We start from the raw sequence: 18,944 nt of genomic DNA on the forward strand, positions 1-18,944 counted from the left end.
CTTACCAGCACAGTCCTGTGTATAACCCACTGAATTAGAATTGAAGAAGATAAAAGGAATGGGAATTAGTATGTAAGCCATCAAGAACAAAGTCGTTCCTCATTTCCAGCCTAGATTCAAGGTCAAAAACATCTTTGACCTTCTGGATTAATTGACATCAATTGTTTTCATAAATAAGATACTCGTTTGTGAAAATATTTTACATAACAAAGCCACTGAGAAAATCTACTGATTCTCTCTTAAATGCCTGTGGTGAGGGTCCATGCACTAAGTTATTGGGTGTCATATTCCTAGGAAGACAGCAGCACAGCAGGGAAAGGAAAAGTGAGGTATTTTCAAGTAGAAGTGGCTCACCCGGTGTCTCCCATTATGCATCCAGACCATGTGTCCTCACATGTACACTCGCCTAAAATAAGATGAATACACACGCCTTATTACGAAGTAAAAAAGGTGCATTTGAATTGTTCCTATCTTAAAAAGTATATCTTAACTTTATTCCTAATATAATTTTTAAAAAGTAACACCTGCTTTCTAATTTCCCTTATACTTATAGTTTCTATGCAATGAATAACCACAAAAATCTACCCTGACCCTGTCAAGTTTACATAATTCTTACTAAAATTAAATCATTTGATATTATCAAGTGGCCATATTTTTAAAGAATTCACTTAAAATAAAATACAATGAAATAGTGACACACCACTCCAGGATCTTAGTGTCACAGGCCTTTATGAGAATCCTTACAATTTCCTGTTTATTGTTAAAAGCCTCTGCACCAAGGCCGCTGGCAGAAGGCAGTATGATACATTGGTTAAGCAGAAGGGCTTCAGAACCAGAGACATCCAGGTTCTAAACCTGGGCTTGCCATTTAACTTAATCTTGAGACATTAGCCTTTTATGATCTAGTCACATCTGTAAAATGGGGCTAATAATGCATATCTTGCATGAATATCTAGAGGATTAAATGAATATCTACATGTAGGTAATACTGGCATTCAATTATTTGTCATATAATCTGTATTCCACAAATTATAATAGCTATTAATATAAGCAATTATATTTATAATGTCTGTTTTTAAAAATAAAATAAATATGGTTATAATCAACGTATTCATAATACAAAGTGAAGTAACGTGGTAAAATATACTAGTATTCCTCATAGATGCTAAATATAGCATATTTTACTAGGTCCATATTTACTAAGCCCTTTATCAGTCAGGCAAATTCTCTATGGACATATTAAGAGATGTTTTAACTAAACCATAATAAAACAGTATGCCTTAAACCTATATGCCTAAGATTTTTTATTAAAACACTTAAAATTATTTTGTCCTTTTTATGTTAAATTCAAACATTTATCATCACATAACTTTAAATGTTCATAACACATGGAGAAATTTTCATTTGTAATATAAATATAATTGTGTATTACTTTTGAAAAATGTTTTATTTTGTGCCCTGTTTATCTTACGTTATCATCCAAACTCTTTTGATCAAGCCACTGAATTAAAGAATCTCATTCTCCAAAACATTTCACAGATAGTCTATTTTAAATACAATTAAACCACACGTGTACTTCAACTTACCACTTGCTAACTTTCTTTTGTCTGAGATAATACCAATATTATGGGCTAATGACTGGGCAAGTGTAACTGCCATTAAATCAGTTTTCCCAAACTGAAAAATAAAACAAAAGTAAAATACATGTAAATGCAAATTGTTTTTATTTAAGATGGGCCAGAGAAAATTCACAATATAATTGAAAATAAGTAATCTCTAAGTATTTTATTTGGCACAGGTTAAACACATACTAGCCAATACTGAACTACTGAGCATTTGGGAAGAAGTAATAAGAAATAAATCCATATTTGATTAAAGTTTATAGACTAGAAATCAGGGAATCACCAACTTATCAGTTTGGAAACTTAAATCTAATTCTGAGTCCAAATTTCACCAGTGACATGTCTGAAAAAATGTAATACTTACATATAATTAGTCATTTGGATAATAATAATAATAAATGAGTAAATTATTTGTAACTTTTCATCTCTGTATGTCCACTTGTACTCCTGAAATTTCCCCAAACTAAACAGAACATGGCTTCTGAAAACAAATGCTAAATAACAGGATGTGGTGATGATCCTTGGCCAAAGAAAACTTAAGAAGACCTAGAGGTATTTTTTTCAATATACAGCCTCCCAAGGATTCAAGTATTTCCTTTTAGATCACTTCCATCAGGTTTAGTGCCTTAGGGGTAGAAGGAACCCTTTGAAAAGCCTGGTCTATTTTTTTCTCCAAAAATTTGCCAAGTATCAAAGAAGGAAGAAAATTTCCAATTGGGTTTTTGTAGTAAGCTGAACAATTCAGAGAATTACTCAATTCTCTGGAAAATCAATCAAAGTGATAAACAAGGCTTTATTGTCCATGAAAGTAAAAGTAAATATTTTCATTAAATAATCTGTAAATAGCTAAATCTGGAAATTATTGTAAGTACATCATGAACAGAATTATCAGATATTATCTTCTATTATTCCTTATTCTGCCCTCTGGTCATTTACAGTAACTACACTGGTATTAATAAAACAACCTAACATGTGGAGAATGTGGACTACTGAGAACTTATCTCTTAAATATTAGGAAAACATTTTCAGCCATCATACCACTTTGTACTGTACAGATGTTCACACCTACTTCATTCACGCCTCCTCCTTTCAGCAACGAGCAAATCCCACCAATATAAGCTGCCCCGCTCCGGCTACTCTCAAATTGACTTCCCCTTTCAGAAAAGGAAATGAAAAATACTTACTGCTCGCAGTTCAAATATCATAACACCTCTCATTATTAATTTATCACTCTTATTTTCTCAATGCACATAACATTTGTATACTATATGTTCCTAAAGCAAGGAAGGAATATGAAAATTATTTATACACATAACCATAGAGAAATGTTTTGGGGGGATGTTTCCCCATATAATCATTATCTTCAAGAGAACTCTACCTATTAAAAAAGAATTAGTAATATGATGTACTCTGAGAAGGATACAAAATCACTACTGTGCTATTTCTGCCAAAAATGCATAACTTGAATCTCATAACGAGAAAATATCAGCCCCACAAAGAGGGGCGTTCTATAAAATAATTGGCCCATACTCTTCAAAAGTGTTAAGTTCAAAATAAACAAAGGAAGGCTGAGGAAATCTTACAGATTAAAGACTAAATAGACACGACAGTTAACGCAATGTGTGGTCCTGCATTGGATCCTGAATTTGAGACAGGAGAGAATTAGCTATAAAAGACATTATTGAGACAATTGGTAAAATTTGAATATAGACTATAGGTTAAATAACATATTACTAGTATACCAATGCCAAATTATCTAGTTTTAATAACTTACTATAGTTATATAAGAAAATGCCTTGAGTATCAAGTAGTAAATGCCCAGTAAGTAAAGGTCTCCAAGTTACTCTCAAATGGTTCAGAAAAAAAAAAAGGATGGATGAAAGGAAAGAAATAATAAGACAAAAGGGGCAAAATGTAAACAATTAATGAATGTGGATAAAAGGAATAGGGTTTTTCCTTACAACTTTTCTCTAAGTTTGAAATTATATAAAAATAAAGTTACCCCCAAAACATACTCTTTTACTTCCATTTATAACTTTCTTCAACAAAAGCTCTAACTTCAAATGATAGGTTTTTAAAATGCTATTATATATATCTTGCTATTACATCAAATATACATGTTACAAAAAAACCTTTGAGAGAGAGAAAAACAAAAGATAAACTCTGGAAATACTAAGCTCTCATCTTAAATCAAAAGCAAAGTTAACATTTAAAAGTCAACAACATTAAAGTTGTTGTTTTTAATAAGTTAAAAATACTCTGTATGAACATTAACAGTACTTCCTACTCAATAAATGCTTTCATTAAATCTCTTGAAAATTTAAATGAAATGTATATGCAAGAAGAAAATAACTCAAAATTAAAGCTCTTACATTTTTGTGCCAATTTTAAACAATTTATACTTTAAAACTTCTTCTAAATGTATCTTCCCTATCAAATCCTAATTGCATTATGCAGTACAAAGGATACATCTCAGTCACAGGTCATAGAGCATTCAACATGGAACCAGGAAAAGTAATAAATCATTACAAAAGTTACGTACGAAAAAAGGTGAACTGCATCACTTTTCTCTTTGATAAAATCCCTCCTGTATTTCATAAACTCACGTAGGGTGATCAATGGATTTTCAGATATGGCAAACTTGTTGTCAGCTGCCCAGGTTTCCATGGCAACCAATACTATCCTGGTCTTAAGTTGGTCTTTATATATCTAGTATATAACAAAATGAACACACCAGCTATACATGTGGTAAAATCAAATGTTTCATGAACAGGACAAAAATTCCTACTTAAGGAAACACCTTGAGTTTTAATTAATGTAAGAAATGTCATCGTTTTTAAGGGAGAGAGTTATTTTTCTAATTTACATGCATTTCCCTTGAGTAACAGGGAATCGGTTGTTTAGCAAGTAACACCCAAAGAATAGCACTAGTTAGAAACAAAAGGTCATGTTTTGACAAACACGTGTGCCCTTATTCAAGGCTCTCCCCGAGTCCACCTTCTGGCACCTAGACAACGCATCCCTGCATCCCTGAGTTCCCCTAGGCAGAAACGGAACAGTGAAGACTCTCCAAGGAAGTCATCTCTGCACGCCCCGACTGTCCCTGACTACAGTCATAGAGAAGGTCCAGGCACTGTCTTGTCAGAAGGAAGATTTGGAAAGCAGATACAGGAGGATTATTTAGTTGCATAATTCCCACAGCGTCAGGCACCCTTTTGAAAAAGGCAAATCTTATACTGCTTTTCCACTGGTGGAAGTACAGGGTGAGCATCTTTGTTAGCGCCTGTGACCCAACCTTTTCCTTTCCCATGTGAAAAATACAGGAAGGAATATCAGGCATAAACCTGTGGGTAACTGTGGCCCCTCCCTTTTATCATCTTCCCAGCCAGATAGCAAAGTCGATAAAGTCAACTGCATGGTTCCCAGGGATTTGGGAGACACCTTAGCTAAAGTGTAACTTCGAGTGGTGAAAATGTAAGAACCATATTATCTGTTCTACTAGCCATCAAGACATAAAATTCCTCTATGGCAATATTGAATCGGGCTGATACTTACTAAATCCGCCATGTTCACCACAGATTTCGCATACGTATTGGTATGTACAACGGAAAGCCGATGTTTTTTGAACTGGAAGCAAAAGGAAACAAGTGAAGGGCTTTCAAAGTCATCAGCAAATAATCAACTCAACAAAGAAAACAGGGTGTAATTGAAAGATCTCTATGGTTTTCTGTAAATATATATATATATATATATATGAATTGAGACCTAGTCCTTTACATGCTATAGTCTGAGAAAAGGCTCTTGAAAGTTGGAGGCCTCAGTTTACTCATCTGTGATATGAAGGAAAAAAATACTCATTCCATCTACTCCACAAATTTATTTCTATCAAGAGATTATTATTCAAAATAACTAAAACATATAATGTTATCTGTGGATTGCAAGACATACTAATATAAGTAGCATCAAAGTCAGAAAAAGTGAATGTGAATACTGCTAAAAGTATAAAAATGTATGAATTCTATAAGACTTATTCAGTCAGGAGAAGAAAGCCCTAAAGGTTACAAAGAGGTAGCTTATAAGCAAGATGTGAATCAGACATATCTTTTCTTTGGCCCCAAGGCTGTTTTAAAAATCAGAAAATACCATGTGAAACCTGATTTCTGGCTTCACTTTAAATTAGCATCCCTACATGGTAAAAACTGGTAACTGCTGAAAAGCAGCTGCTCCCACTAGACCAGCCATGTGGCATCCCTTTCTTCACCACAGGCCTCACTCCTCTCTCCTGTTTAATACCTGACTCACTTTATTTGTGTTTTCTGCACAAAGATGTCTATAGACATGTGAATTTGTGATGTTCCAAAATGCCCAAAATTATGTTTTTGCAACTTATTCTTGTTTTGTAAAAATCTCAGGGAATAGTAACATGCACTGAATTCGAAAAGGTAGAAAGGTAAAACTTCATCTTAGCCTTAGCAAGAAAGAAGCACTCAATCTTGATGGTATAATTAGTAAAAAGAATTAAAATTGATATTATTTGTTTAATCATATGTAAATAAATGACATTTTCCCTCAAATAAATCATTCAAAGTAAATCCAAATGTACTTTTACGTGAAATTAAATAAAATCAAGCAATGTGCATCATTGAACACTCTTAGTGCAATGCCCTAGTTATGCAGAACAATTAGTATAAGACTAGACTGTGACTATAACCATATGACTGCTACATGCCCATGAACTGAATTGATACAGGAATTGAATATAACAAAATAACAGACTCAACAAAAATGAGTTTTTCTAGATTCTTACCCTAAAAATCTTTATTACTTCGCTATATAAGCTTTTCCGTATGTTTTACTGCACAGCAAGACAGAAATAGAAATGTTGCTTCTATTTCACTAGGATAAACTTGAACATTGAAAACTAAAGTTTCACATTATTGGTGTCTCACTAGTGGAACTTTTCTTTTTTTTTTTAAATCTTGCCATTTTAGTAAGAGGAAATATTCACCCCTATATTAGTCAAGTTGACATTAATCAAGAAAGAGTTGACATTATGAGCCCCAGAAATATTTTTGGAACTTCACAAAATACTGTTAGTTACTTTCACCTAAGGGTGTTTCCTTCTTATAGGTTGTTGCTGGGTAACAAAAATATCTGGTTACACAAATACCTTGTCCAGGTTAACGCTTTATGGACCTCTTTCTTCTAAACATATTCCTGCACTGACCAGTTTTATCCAAGGTACGAACAAGTGCAAACAACAAAAAATTCAGCAAGTCCTACCATGAGATGATCGTTCACAATCATCAGTTCAATATATTTGGTTTCCTCCTCTACATTTCGAGGATGGCGATGGAGCTGCAACATAGTAAAGGAAATGGCACCTAAATAGGCCCTCTGAACTTGGCTGTGAAAAACTAAAAAATATGCTATACATTAGATTCTCAGACCTTATTCATCTTATAGCTGAAAATGTGTACCTTTTCACCAACCTCTCCCTATTTCCCCACCTCTTAGACCCTGGCAACCACTTTTCTATTCTCTGTTTTTATGAGTTTGACTTTTTTGTTGTTGTTGTTTTAAATATATTTTATTGATTTTTTACAGAGAGGAAGGGAGAGGGACAGAGAGCTAAAAACATCGATGAGAGAGAAACATCGATCAGCCGCCTCCTGCACACCCCCAACAGGGGATGTGCCCGCAACCAAGGTACACGCCCTTGACCGGAATCGAACCTGGGACCCTTCGGTCCGCAGGCCGATGCTCTATCCACTGAGCCAAACTGGTTTCGGCTGTTGTGTTTTAGATTCCATTTATAAGTGATACCATGCATTTTTGTATCTTGAATTTAAGGCTGAATAATATTCTATTGTATATATGCCACATTTTCTTGATCCATTTATCCATTGATGGACACTCACATTAATAATACTGCTTTGTATAACAAATTTGCTAAGAAAAAAGAACTTCAATGTTCTTATCTCCCTAAAATAGGTAAATAAGTGAGGTGATAGATGTGTTAATTAACTCCATGGGGGTAATGTTTTCACAATGTACACTTAAATATATTACAATTTTGTCAATTATACCTCAATAAAACTGAAAACTTTTAAATAAGAGAAACTAAAAAATATGAGAGAAGTAAACAAAACAGTTTCCCCCTTTTATTCATTTAGCATTTATTTTTTCATTTTCTTCAATTAACTTAGTTTTTGAGGAAGTAATACATTTACATGGTTCAACAATTAAAGAATTATAAACAAGTAGAGGGTGAAAGTCCTCTCACCCCATTTACTCAGTTTTTATCCTTCCCCAACAGTGGGTACAGCAGTTACTGTTTTCTTCCATAAATATGTATGCATATAAAATCAAAGGATACACATTTCATTTTGTACTTCCATCTATTTCATTCTCAGGCTATTTTCCTTTAACAGTATACCTCAGAGATTGTAATAAAATGGTTTAACTTAAGCTTCTGCGAATCTCTGAGAGGTCTGCTGGGAGTGAGATGATTGACACTTGTATTCTTTAATCTCCAAATCTGGCCTTGTGACTCAATGTTCCTTCCTCTGGCAGGGGTGAGAGGATCCCCCAAATGACACAGGAACTTTGTTGGGATAGTTTTGAGAGTCCCCAGGTTTGAGCTATGCAGTGCAGCCACATCTGTCTGTTCAACAACAAATTTTCTCGACCTTCAAAATCATGACCAGAGAATGCTACTGGCAAGAGCCACTAAGGCAGCCATATCCCTTTGTTCTCCGCAGTTAGTCTATAACACAATCTTTAACAAGATACGCAAAATTAACTTTTTCCTTTACGCCATGCTTTGATAAACAGTTTTTTTTCAATAAAATCTTTTTGCTCACTTGCCCAAGGGCCATTTTGGTGATGAGGGTATACAATCAAACCTAAGTCAATAATGAATGTGTTTTGAGTACTGCATTTAGAGAAAACTAAAACATTCCTGCCAGGTGGATTTTGTTTCATTGCTAACACACTCCCAAACTTTAACAATTTTTTTTTTCAAAATCCCTTATAATAAGTTGATAGGGAATAACAGACATAATTTGGGGTTTGGAAACCAAAAAGTAACATAAGCTGCATCCAATCACAGGAGTCTCTTTAAAAATGGGTGTTTTCTGCCGAAACCGGTTTGGCTCAGTGGATAGAGCGTCGGCCTGCGGACTCAAGGGTCCCGGGTTCGATTCCGGTCAAGGGCATGTACCTTGGTTGCGGGCACATCCCCAGTAGGGGGTGTGCAGGAGGCAGCTGATCGATGTTTCTCTCTCATCGATGTTTCTGACTCTCTATCCCTCTCTCTTCCTCTCTGTAAAAAATCAATAAAAAAATATTTAAAAATGGGTGTTTTCAGAGAGGGTCGGACCTGCAATACCACCATTTGTCCACCATCCAGAACTGAAATATCATTGCTGTTATGAACACATAAACAACTGTTGGACATAGAAACCGGGACTCAAAAGAACTGTTGGCCCAGAAAGAAACTCACTATAGACTGATTCATTTGCCTCTCAGCATAACTATTATTGCTTGTCTCATTTTCGGTTCCTATAAGTGTATTCCTAGTATCACACGAGCTCACTCATCTAGGGGAAAAGATGAACAACATAGACTGAAGAACAAGAACAGCACTGATCAGACTGTCAGACCTCAGAGGGAAGGTAGCGGAGGGTGGGGACAAGGGAGATAGATCAACCAAAGGACTTGTGTGCTTGCATATGAGCCTAACCAGTGATCACGGACAACAGGGGGAGGGGGGCATGCGTGTGGGGGGGTTTGGGAAGGGGACGGGGGGAGGGGGTTGATGACAAATATGTGATACCTTAATCAATAAAGTAATTAAAAAAAATAAAAATGGGTGTTTTTAGGGTGCTAGTCTCTGCATTTTTAACTGTGGAGGAGACTGAGCCTTGTAAGTTAATACAGTAGATTCACAAATTTCGACATTTCCTGAAGGTCAGAATGTTGCCAATATTGGCCACACAGTTTTAAAACACTTCATCTCCCTGGGTCCACACAGTTCTCAGAAAGAGAAATCAAGAGTTTGTCTGCTTAGCGTATGACTGGATGTTGCAAATGTTTATGAAAAACATAAAGAATTATGTCAACAGAAAATCATCCTATTCTCTCATTTATTAACTCATGAAAATAATTCCTGTTTCCAATTAAATCCTGATGGCAGTTACTTCTGTCTATGTAATTGGGCCTCAATATATATGCATATTCACAAAATATATAAAGTTTAGAGTAGTAATTCATAGAACACAAAGACTTCTGAGAGGCAGTGTATTAAGCCTATGTGGCCATCAGAACTTCTCTGAGACCAGACTTTCTAGGTCAGGATCCCAGATCCACCACTGGGTAACCCAATATATCCTTGGGCAAGTTACTTAAGCCTCCTATGCTGAAATGTCCTTATCAGTAAAATGGAGATAATAAAACCTTCCTCATAAGATTGTTATGAGGATTACATGTGTTAATACAATTAAAATTCTTAGAACAGGGCCAGGAACATGGTAAGTATTCAATAAAATTTAGCAATTACTATTCACATTAGAAATCTGTCTGTAAACATGTTTTATTTCACACAGATTAAACATATTTTAAAAAGAAAATACCTGTTTCCTTCAACTGTTTGATCTTACTTGAGATCTAGTTCTCTCAACCTGTCTTTTTATGCCACACACATACTATCACACCAACCACCATCACAATGGTGAGGATTGCTTAATTCTGATGGCTCGAGTTCTTATTTTGTCTGAACCATTGATCAGCCCCATAATTCTGCACAAGTCATTTTCACATTGAAAAGCCATTATTTTTTTCCTGGATAAGAGTAATAATAGTACTTACTTCATGTGGTTAAAGCACTGTACAATAGTTGTTATTTTTATTACTAAGTCCAAGAGCCACTGAACATTCATAAAGTAGACATCCTAATTTTATATTCCAGACTCCAAAGTAACTCAAGTGTGACAATAGCATTTGTGGCTTCAAAACCTGATGGACTCACTCAGAAGGGGTTATCTTTAAAAGGATAAACGTGAGGATAGGCACGATACAGGCAGATCCCAGGATATGCATACGAGGTGGTGCATAGCAGGTAAGGAAAAAGGCCTATGTTAGAAAGAAGCTAAGATGCCACGGCAGGGCCCCATAATCCATCTACATGACGAATAACCACATTATCACCACAGTCCTGAGTCCTTTCTGAGTCTATGAAATGATATAGCCACACCTCCACTGCTGGTGACAGATCCATCGTGCTTATTGCTTACCACACCCTGACAAATGTCTTAACTAATATCCTCTCACAGAGACTTAATGTAGAGTCAATTGACTGGCAGTTGCCAAGTGTTTTTAAAGCATCACAATATATACCTGTGAATACATACCTGCCGTTTAGTCCTTTTTGGTCTTGGCTTCAAAATAAATTTTGGTGGAGTGATGTTTACTTGTTGGAACTCTAAAAGGAAATAAAAATAAATTAAGTTAAACTTATTGAAACGTCTACCTTTATTTCATACAAGGCAATCAAAGTTTTACTAGCCCTTCCTAGTAAAAATTATCTAATTATACTTTATTAATACTTAATTATTAATAAGTAGTTGTAAATTTTATAAGATATAATGTTGCACTTAATGATAATATAGAACATTAATCAAAACAATTGTGTTCATATCAATACTGAATAAATACATTATGAATGAATATAATTTAAAAAATCTCAAACTTTATTCCTGTTCTAATTTATCTCAAAGTTTTTCTCATATTTCTCCCATAATTACATTCTTTATTGGGAACCTTCTAAATAGCCAACTTGACCTACATGTTTACTACTGACCTTCATTAAAGAATGACACTCCAAGTGATGGTGAAGAAGTGTTGGTGGAGCCATTAGGACTCTCATATATGAGAGTATAAAATTGATCAAAAAGAAAAACAAAGAAAGAAAAGACACCAGTCCTAAGAAATGTGTCATGTAAAAACAAAAGGTTCTACCATCAAACAAGTGTGGAGAACACCTGATCATATTCTGTCTCTGGGAAATACATAATGCATAAAAAGACAAAGGTGCTGATAATCCATAACCCAGTGAAACTATATTTAATTACAAATTAATAAGTTTACTTTTGAGCTTATTTCACAAAAATTGCAGTTTTGACATTTATTTCTATTTTTTTTTCTAAGTTAACATAGTAAATCTAAGCGTCTTGAAAGTTAAATAACACTCTTAAAATGGACAGGGCCAACACTGATAAGAAAAGAAAACCGGAAACTAATTAAGACAGACCTGAGTTTTCAAAGAATATGTTCAAAACTCATTTTTAATAACAGCAAAACTGCCAAGTTACTTCCAAAATTTCTTTTGGAAATAAACCCTCAAAAAAGTCTTTTTTTTTTTTTAATTACAAGATTGTATCATGGCAAGCCTACAATAAAGTCCTGGGGGGAGAGGGGGTATTTATCACTTTAAATATTAATTAATGTTGGTTACTTCCAGTAATATCTATTAGATTGTGGCTTTATTCTCAGGCAGCTAGTCATGAATAATTTTCTTCCCATAAGAGGAATTATAAAAGTTACATAAGGTAGCTGTGTGAAATAAAAGCATTATATGCTCATTTGCAGATTTTTCAAAATAGTGAATTCTATAAAATAGGACCTTATATCCTATTAAGATTTGGATGCAACTCTTAAATCAACATCTATAAATAAATGGACCTGTAAATATACATTAAAAGGAAAGACTAATTTCACAAATAGCACATAAAACAAAAATGTTAATCTAAAATAGTTCTTCCTTAAAATGCTGGGGCATAGAGAGATGAGGATAACAACAAATCGGAAAACGATTAAGAGTTCATCCCTATGTTTACAACACAGTATTTTACCAAGAGTGAATGTTTATATATGTTACCTATGCAGACCGATTTCTGATCTAACGTTATTTATCTTATAGTACCTTACTTGGAATCTTATGATTTTAAAAAGTTTTCCTTCAATGTGTTTGAGTTATATCTTTCCAAACTCATCCACTGTCAGCATGAGGTCAGTCTTCATTTTATTCTCACTCTTGATGCACTTGACTTTCTCTCTAAAATTATGAGCAGTTGTGTGCTAATGATATTCCAGCTATAGATGAACTCTACAGCATTAAAATAAATTATTAAAGTTTTTTTTAAAGTCATTATAAGAATTTCATACCAGAGGGGAGATCATCCAAAGGAAATTCAAAGAGTCTGGATTTGTAAACTGAGTGAAAACGGAAATCCTCCTGAAATAACACAGACAGTAGAGATTAAGCATGTACTTCCAGACACCTCCAGCCTTGGGCAATCGGAGCTGGAGGAGCTGGAACCCTTAAGACAGCCATAACTTGACTACACAGACCCCTGGGTTTAAAGTGGCGATAAGCCATTGCACAAGAGCTCACACTCACTCCCGTGTTCTCCTGCACCCAAGCAACATCCTATTAGAAGCAAAATGCCTTCACAAACAGAGAAGCCATTTGGAAAATAAATGAATGGGCCTATCCCCCCAAGGAGAAGGAAGACATCTGGGAAAGTGGGTTAACGTTTTTTATGACTGGTTCCTTTCCAGGATTCCCTGCCTCCCTTTTAGAGTCACAGAGCTTTGCTAAGCAAAGAATGCCAAGCTAACACACTTGCTTGTATTAGGGAACATGCTGACTGGCACAGCAGATGCCCAAATGGACCTTGCTCCAAAATTCAAGTGTCATGCAAAGTTCTGTGAAAAGCCAACTGATAAAAAACATATTTTGTCTAAGAAAAATTAATGAACATTCAAATAACTTTATCTGGCTTCATTCAATTACTAACATAAGAACTATCATAAGTATAGTTTTATGATATTAAAAGAAGAATGTCATAAATAGTCAAGTTTCATAATATAACCTTTTAAAAAAAAATCACACGGTCAAGCAAAGTGACAGGAGAGCAGGCAGTGGAGACCAGAAAATAACATACAATACAGATAGTTTCCCAAACAAGATTATGGGGGGCAAAACAATGTGTTTCTTGAAAGTATTTGCCTCTCTAACTGCTTGACCCATGTTCCATGATACAAGGAAGAATATTTGTGTGTACAGAGCTAGAATGGAAGTGGGTTATGTTTCTCTCTAGTCTATAACATTAACTCAATCGTTTTCTAATTTGTGAGAGCAGAATTGAGAAAACTTAGATTTCTCTCAACTTCATCAGCACTGGGCTTTGAAGACAATGAGCAATAGAGAAAAATCTCAAATCTAGAAAAGAAAGGGAGGGTGGAAAATCACGTATCTAGCTTTGATCTGTTATAGAATAAATGTTTGTCCCCCTCTCCCCCGCAACCAATCCATATGTTGAAGCCTTAACTCCAAATGTGATGGCATTTGGAGACAGGGCCTGTGAGGAAATGATAATTAAATGAAGTTGTAAGGGTGGGGCTCTTGTTCAATAGGGTTGTGCCCATATACGGAGAGGAAGAAACACCAGAGCTCTCTCTTTTTCTCTGCGACGTGAGGACATAGCAAGAAGGCATCTGTCTGCAACCCGAAGACAGAGCCCTCAACCAAGACACTGACGCTGCTGACACCTTGATCTTGGACTTCCAGTCACCAAAACTGTGAGAAAACAAATGTCTGTTGTTTAAGCCACCCAGTATTTTGTAATGACATCCTGAGCAGACTGAGAAAGGTCATAGCACATTGTGGTGGAGAGAGAAACGGAAGCTTCAGAATACCGCTGAAGGAAAGGTTTTTTCAGTTTAAAGGAGAGACAGATTTTTTTAAGAAGAAAAAGAATAAAAACCACTTGTGGTTTTGACATATCCAGTATTTATTTTAAATATATAAATAAAATATAAAATTTAAATGAAATGTAAAACTTAAATATATATATATTTAAATAAAATAAAGCAGAGAGGGGAAAAAAGAGGAAGAAAAAAAGCTCCCAGCATCAACGTTCCCCTTTGCCACAACAGAGGAGCACTTACTTGGGAGGTGTCACTTTCTTCTGGCTCAATGAGATAGGTGTGGTTCCCATCATAGAACATCCCACTGTCAAGAACAAGAAAATAGTTAGTCATGGCTACCAACTCCTGTCTCAGAACAAAATCATTTTAAAATCGGCAGCAGCTAGAGGACCAGTTTACTTCGCAACACCACTTCCCAGTCCTACCTATCACTACCATCACATCACATACTACACACACACACACACACACACACACACACACACACACACACTGCTGAGAGGGGAAGGCCCCTTCGTCTGATTCCCCACAAGCAGCAGTGTCTCCTCAACTAGACTGTTCACCAGCCTCATAATTACCATTCTCTAGTTGTGGTCCATTATTCTGCTCTCCAACATATAATTCTAAAACTTTGATGTGCTAGTAAATATGCAAAACTTTCAGGACCTTCCTCACATTCCTGAATGGGGGCCCAGGAAGCTGCATTTTAGAAAACCCCATGTGATGCTGATGCAGGTTGCCAGGGACTCTACTCAGAACTGCTTACCTACCACACACATGGAAGATGCTATAGTGACAAGAGCTGACACCTTTCAACAACTTACCAGGAACCAAATATACTCGCTTACTACTCTTTTCCAAAAATTTAGGAGGGAGGCACAATGACTATCCTCATTTTACAAGTAAGGAAACCAAAGCCCAAAGAGACAAAGTAACTTGCCCAAATGATTTAATCAATGAGAGCCGAGGCAGGAATAGAGCTCAGGCAGACTGGTTCCTGAGCTGCTTACCCACCTTCATTATCATTCACTCATTGAACAAACATTTAGAAAGAACGTGCAATGCACTGCTCTAGGTGCTGAGGACACAGTACTGAACAAAACAGACCCCTTCCCTGCCCTCGTGGTGCTCATGTGCAGTCTAGGGAGGACAGAAACGATATATAATCACAACTAAATATATATGACATGGTGGCAAATTCTAGGGAGGAAACTAAAGCAGGTTAAGGGCAATAACCCCCCTAGTAATGAAAAATGCCAGATGATTGGAGATAGAAACCAGAGACAGAAGATGGCTAATTTACACAGAGGGTCAGAGCAAGGCTTCACAGAGACGATGCATTTAAGCACAGGCCCGAGAGAAGTGGTGGGGCGAGCCATAAGGATATCTGTGCTGACAGCACTTCAGAACCAAGCCCCAAGGTAAGAGGATCTTGGCGTGTTCAGGACTATGGAGGATGCAGAGTGGCTGGCGTAGACTGGGTGAGGTCTGTAAAATGAGGTCCGAGGGTTAGGTAGGCCCTTGGGGCCTTGGCTTTCACTCTGAGAGAGACGAGGAGCCACCGCAGGGTTCTCAGCAGAGGGGAAACACACGCTCCCCTTCAATTTCCGAATAACGGCTCCAAAAGCTGTGCAACAATCATCTTCAGGATGGCAAGGAGAGAAATGGGGAGAGTATTGCCATGACCCAGGTGAAAGAAAATGGTAGCTTAGATCATGGTGGGAATAATGCAAATAGTAAGAATTGGACAAATTCTGGCTATTTTTCCAAAGTAGAACCAATGGGATTTGTTAATGATTTCAGATGAAGTATGGAGGAAAGAGTCATGTCAGTGAGGACACCAAGGTTTTGACCTGAGCAACTGGGAAAATGGAATCGCCACTTAATAAGGTGGAAAAAAAAAAAAAAAGCGGTCGGAAGCACAGAATGGGGTTGGCAACGAGGAAGGAAGCAGGATGCAGGGAGCAAGGCGCAAAATCTGGAGTTCAGTGTTGGACTTCTTAGACTGGAGATGGCTACCAGCCAATTGAGAAATCGGGTGGAGGGCATTTTAAGCTGCAGATGGCCGTAACTCCCACTCAGAGAGACCCTGAGAGTCACTCCTTTTAGTGGAACATGGTCCTTCCACTGAGATCAAGCCCCTTAAGAGCTGAAGGAATGCTCATATACTCAGGCATCTAACAGGGGTGAAGCTGTCATCGTCTGCAGTCATTTTTCAGTGTAATGACTGCAAGACATCCAAGCTGTGAAACAGGGAACAGTGTTTGTCTCTCATTGATGGCTTAGGGAAACCGGCTCTGCCACTATCCAGCTTCTTTCATTCCTGCCTTAACATCTTCCACATGTCCTCCACTCTCACAGATCCTTGAACTGCTATTCTCACATCTGTAAGGTTTTCAAACAAGAGTGCACTTTCTGAATTTGGATGACATTGTATTTGGAATTTAAAGTTAAACAGATGCCATTTATAATATATTACTGGCCATACAGGCCTAAGGAATCAGTGGGGGCGAGCCTTTTTGAAACAAATATGGCAGGAACCTGGCCAGATCCATGGAGAAAGTTACATAAAGCCATTCTCTTTACCGAAGTTCACATGGCAATACTGATTACGTTGCAAGCAGATTGCTTTGCTTAACTAGTACTGGGTGTTATTTTCTCTTGCATTAGGTTAACATCTAATGTGAAAACCAATTATTTTTACTGAGTTTAAACAGCATGATACACAGTGTAAAGAAAGCAGAGTCTGACACCATCTATATCTGCAAGATTCTGGTTCCCTATATTACAATATGCTATTATTAAAAGTTCTTTAACAATTAAAAGGCATATGTGTTTTCATTTGCTTTGAGGCTTGGTAACTTTCTGTTATATTTATATAAATTTCAACAACACAGAACATGTTTGATAAAAACCTGCAACTAGGACTGAGTCATGAAACAACAGAACAAAAATTTTGAAAGGCTGCATCAAAATTTTTAAAGAAAACAGCCATTCTTACAAATTGCCACAAGAGGGCAATAAACTTACATTTGAGTCCACTCTTAAGCTACCCATAGTTACAGGATTTTGTCTTTTTTTTTTTTTTAATGCAAATCCCTTTAATAAAGTATATCAGTGGCAACTTTATTTTAAAATAAGTATATTGTTAAAAAAACATACAAAAGCATTGTTATAATTATTAAGAAAGATTTGAGACTGCTTGTTCCCTCTGCAGAATTGCTATACACAGATGCAAAATGACCAAAGGCCAATGTAATACTGAATCTCAAGTAAGTGGCATGGCCATCATGTGCCACAATTTCTTCATTTTGAAGCTGCCCCTCTGTGTGTACTAGATCTCTTCCAATCCACTGCTCAAAACTGTCTGGCTCCTTAGATGTGCTCTTTTCAATTCGCAAGGTCAGTAGGAACAGTGTAAATAAACAAAACATATAAAGTATTAATTATTGAACTGATTCTTTGTCATTGTTCCTATATTCCTTTTATCTTCTGAGACTGTCAGGATTTGGCGGGAATGCATGAAGAACTGGGATTAGGAACACCATCTTCTGAAAATCATTTATTCTTTTTCTATATGTCCCTATGGTGAAATGCAATCTTGTGTCACTATAATCTTACAAATGTTTGCAAACATACAACACAGCTTTGGAGCCTTTTTGAATTTGGTATCATCCAGATTTTTTTGTATATTGGTATTAATAATAGTAATAGTATTAGTAGTCTTGGTCATAAACCTTTATCTTTTTTTATTGTTTAAAGTATTACAAATAGTAGTACATATGTTTCCTTTTATCCCCATTGACCTCCCTCCAGCCTCCCCCACCCCCTGGCACATGCCCTCAACCCCCCTAGTGTCTGTGTCCATTGGTTATGCTTATATGCATGCATACAACATCAAACATATCAGGACCAAAATATTACCCATTAGTCCTTTGAATTTGAAAAAAAAAAAAAAGTGCTGTTGCAGGTTCTTTATGTAAAAGACATGAATCTGAATGTGATTATTTTCCCTTTGATATTCTTCGACTGGATTAAATAAATCCAGGAAAATGAAAAAAATCTCAATATGTATTTTATAAAAGATGAATTATGGATGAAATAACATACCTCATATCTAATTGCTGCAATTGAGATAACATAAATAATTTAATATTTAGTAATATCCACCCCAAATATCTCTGTCAGAAATTTCTGTTCAGAAAGTAAAATCAGGATGAGAAGTAAAAATAAATAACAAAAAGGAACTGGAGAAAATTTTCCCCACACGCTTATAAAAGTCTAAGAATGCCAAAACATGCTTGTCCACAATCCTGACAGTGCTCCTAGACTAAGGTGACCAGATTTTAACATTGGTAAAGCGGGACACCATTGACTGGGGAGGGGGGGGGGGTTCTTGATTAAAAATTTGGTCTATATGGAACAACAAAAATTTTCATAGAACGCAAAAATAGTATTGTAATATATTTTTTTAAATTTCAACATAAGTACAATTTACAAATATAATAAATAAAAAATTATGTATAGTATTATTTTATTCTTTGGCAT

At 36.0% G+C, this 18,944-nt stretch overlaps 1 protein-coding gene across 12 annotated transcripts in view; it reads right to left on the minus strand.

The window, feature by feature from the left end:
- Positions 1-18,944, minus strand: part of ADAM22 (ADAM metallopeptidase domain 22) — a 165,862-nt gene that overhangs the window by 50,952 nt on the left and 95,966 nt on the right. For all 12 annotated transcript variants that reach the window (XM_054726031.1, XM_054726032.1, XM_054726028.1 and 9 more), the window contains exons 6-14: positions 14,637-14,700; positions 12,849-12,918; positions 11,036-11,106; positions 6,906-6,980; positions 5,178-5,249; positions 4,165-4,331; positions 2,692-2,776; positions 1,587-1,677; positions 355-406 (exon numbers count right to left, since the gene is read on the minus strand). In XM_054726031.1, the coding sequence (XP_054582006.1) occupies positions 355-406; positions 1,587-1,677; positions 2,692-2,776; positions 4,165-4,331; positions 5,178-5,249; positions 6,906-6,980; positions 11,036-11,106; positions 12,849-12,918; positions 14,637-14,700 (747 nt within the window). The remainder of the gene's footprint in view (positions 1-354; positions 407-1,586; positions 1,678-2,691; positions 2,777-4,164; positions 4,332-5,177; positions 5,250-6,905; positions 6,981-11,035; positions 11,107-12,848; positions 12,919-14,636; positions 14,701-18,944) is intronic.

This window comes from Eptesicus fuscus, chromosome 14 (assembly GCF_027574615.1).
Source record: "Eptesicus fuscus isolate TK198812 chromosome 14, DD_ASM_mEF_20220401, whole genome shotgun sequence".
In the NCBI taxonomy this organism is placed as follows: Eukaryota; Metazoa; Chordata; class Mammalia; order Chiroptera; family Vespertilionidae; genus Eptesicus; species Eptesicus fuscus.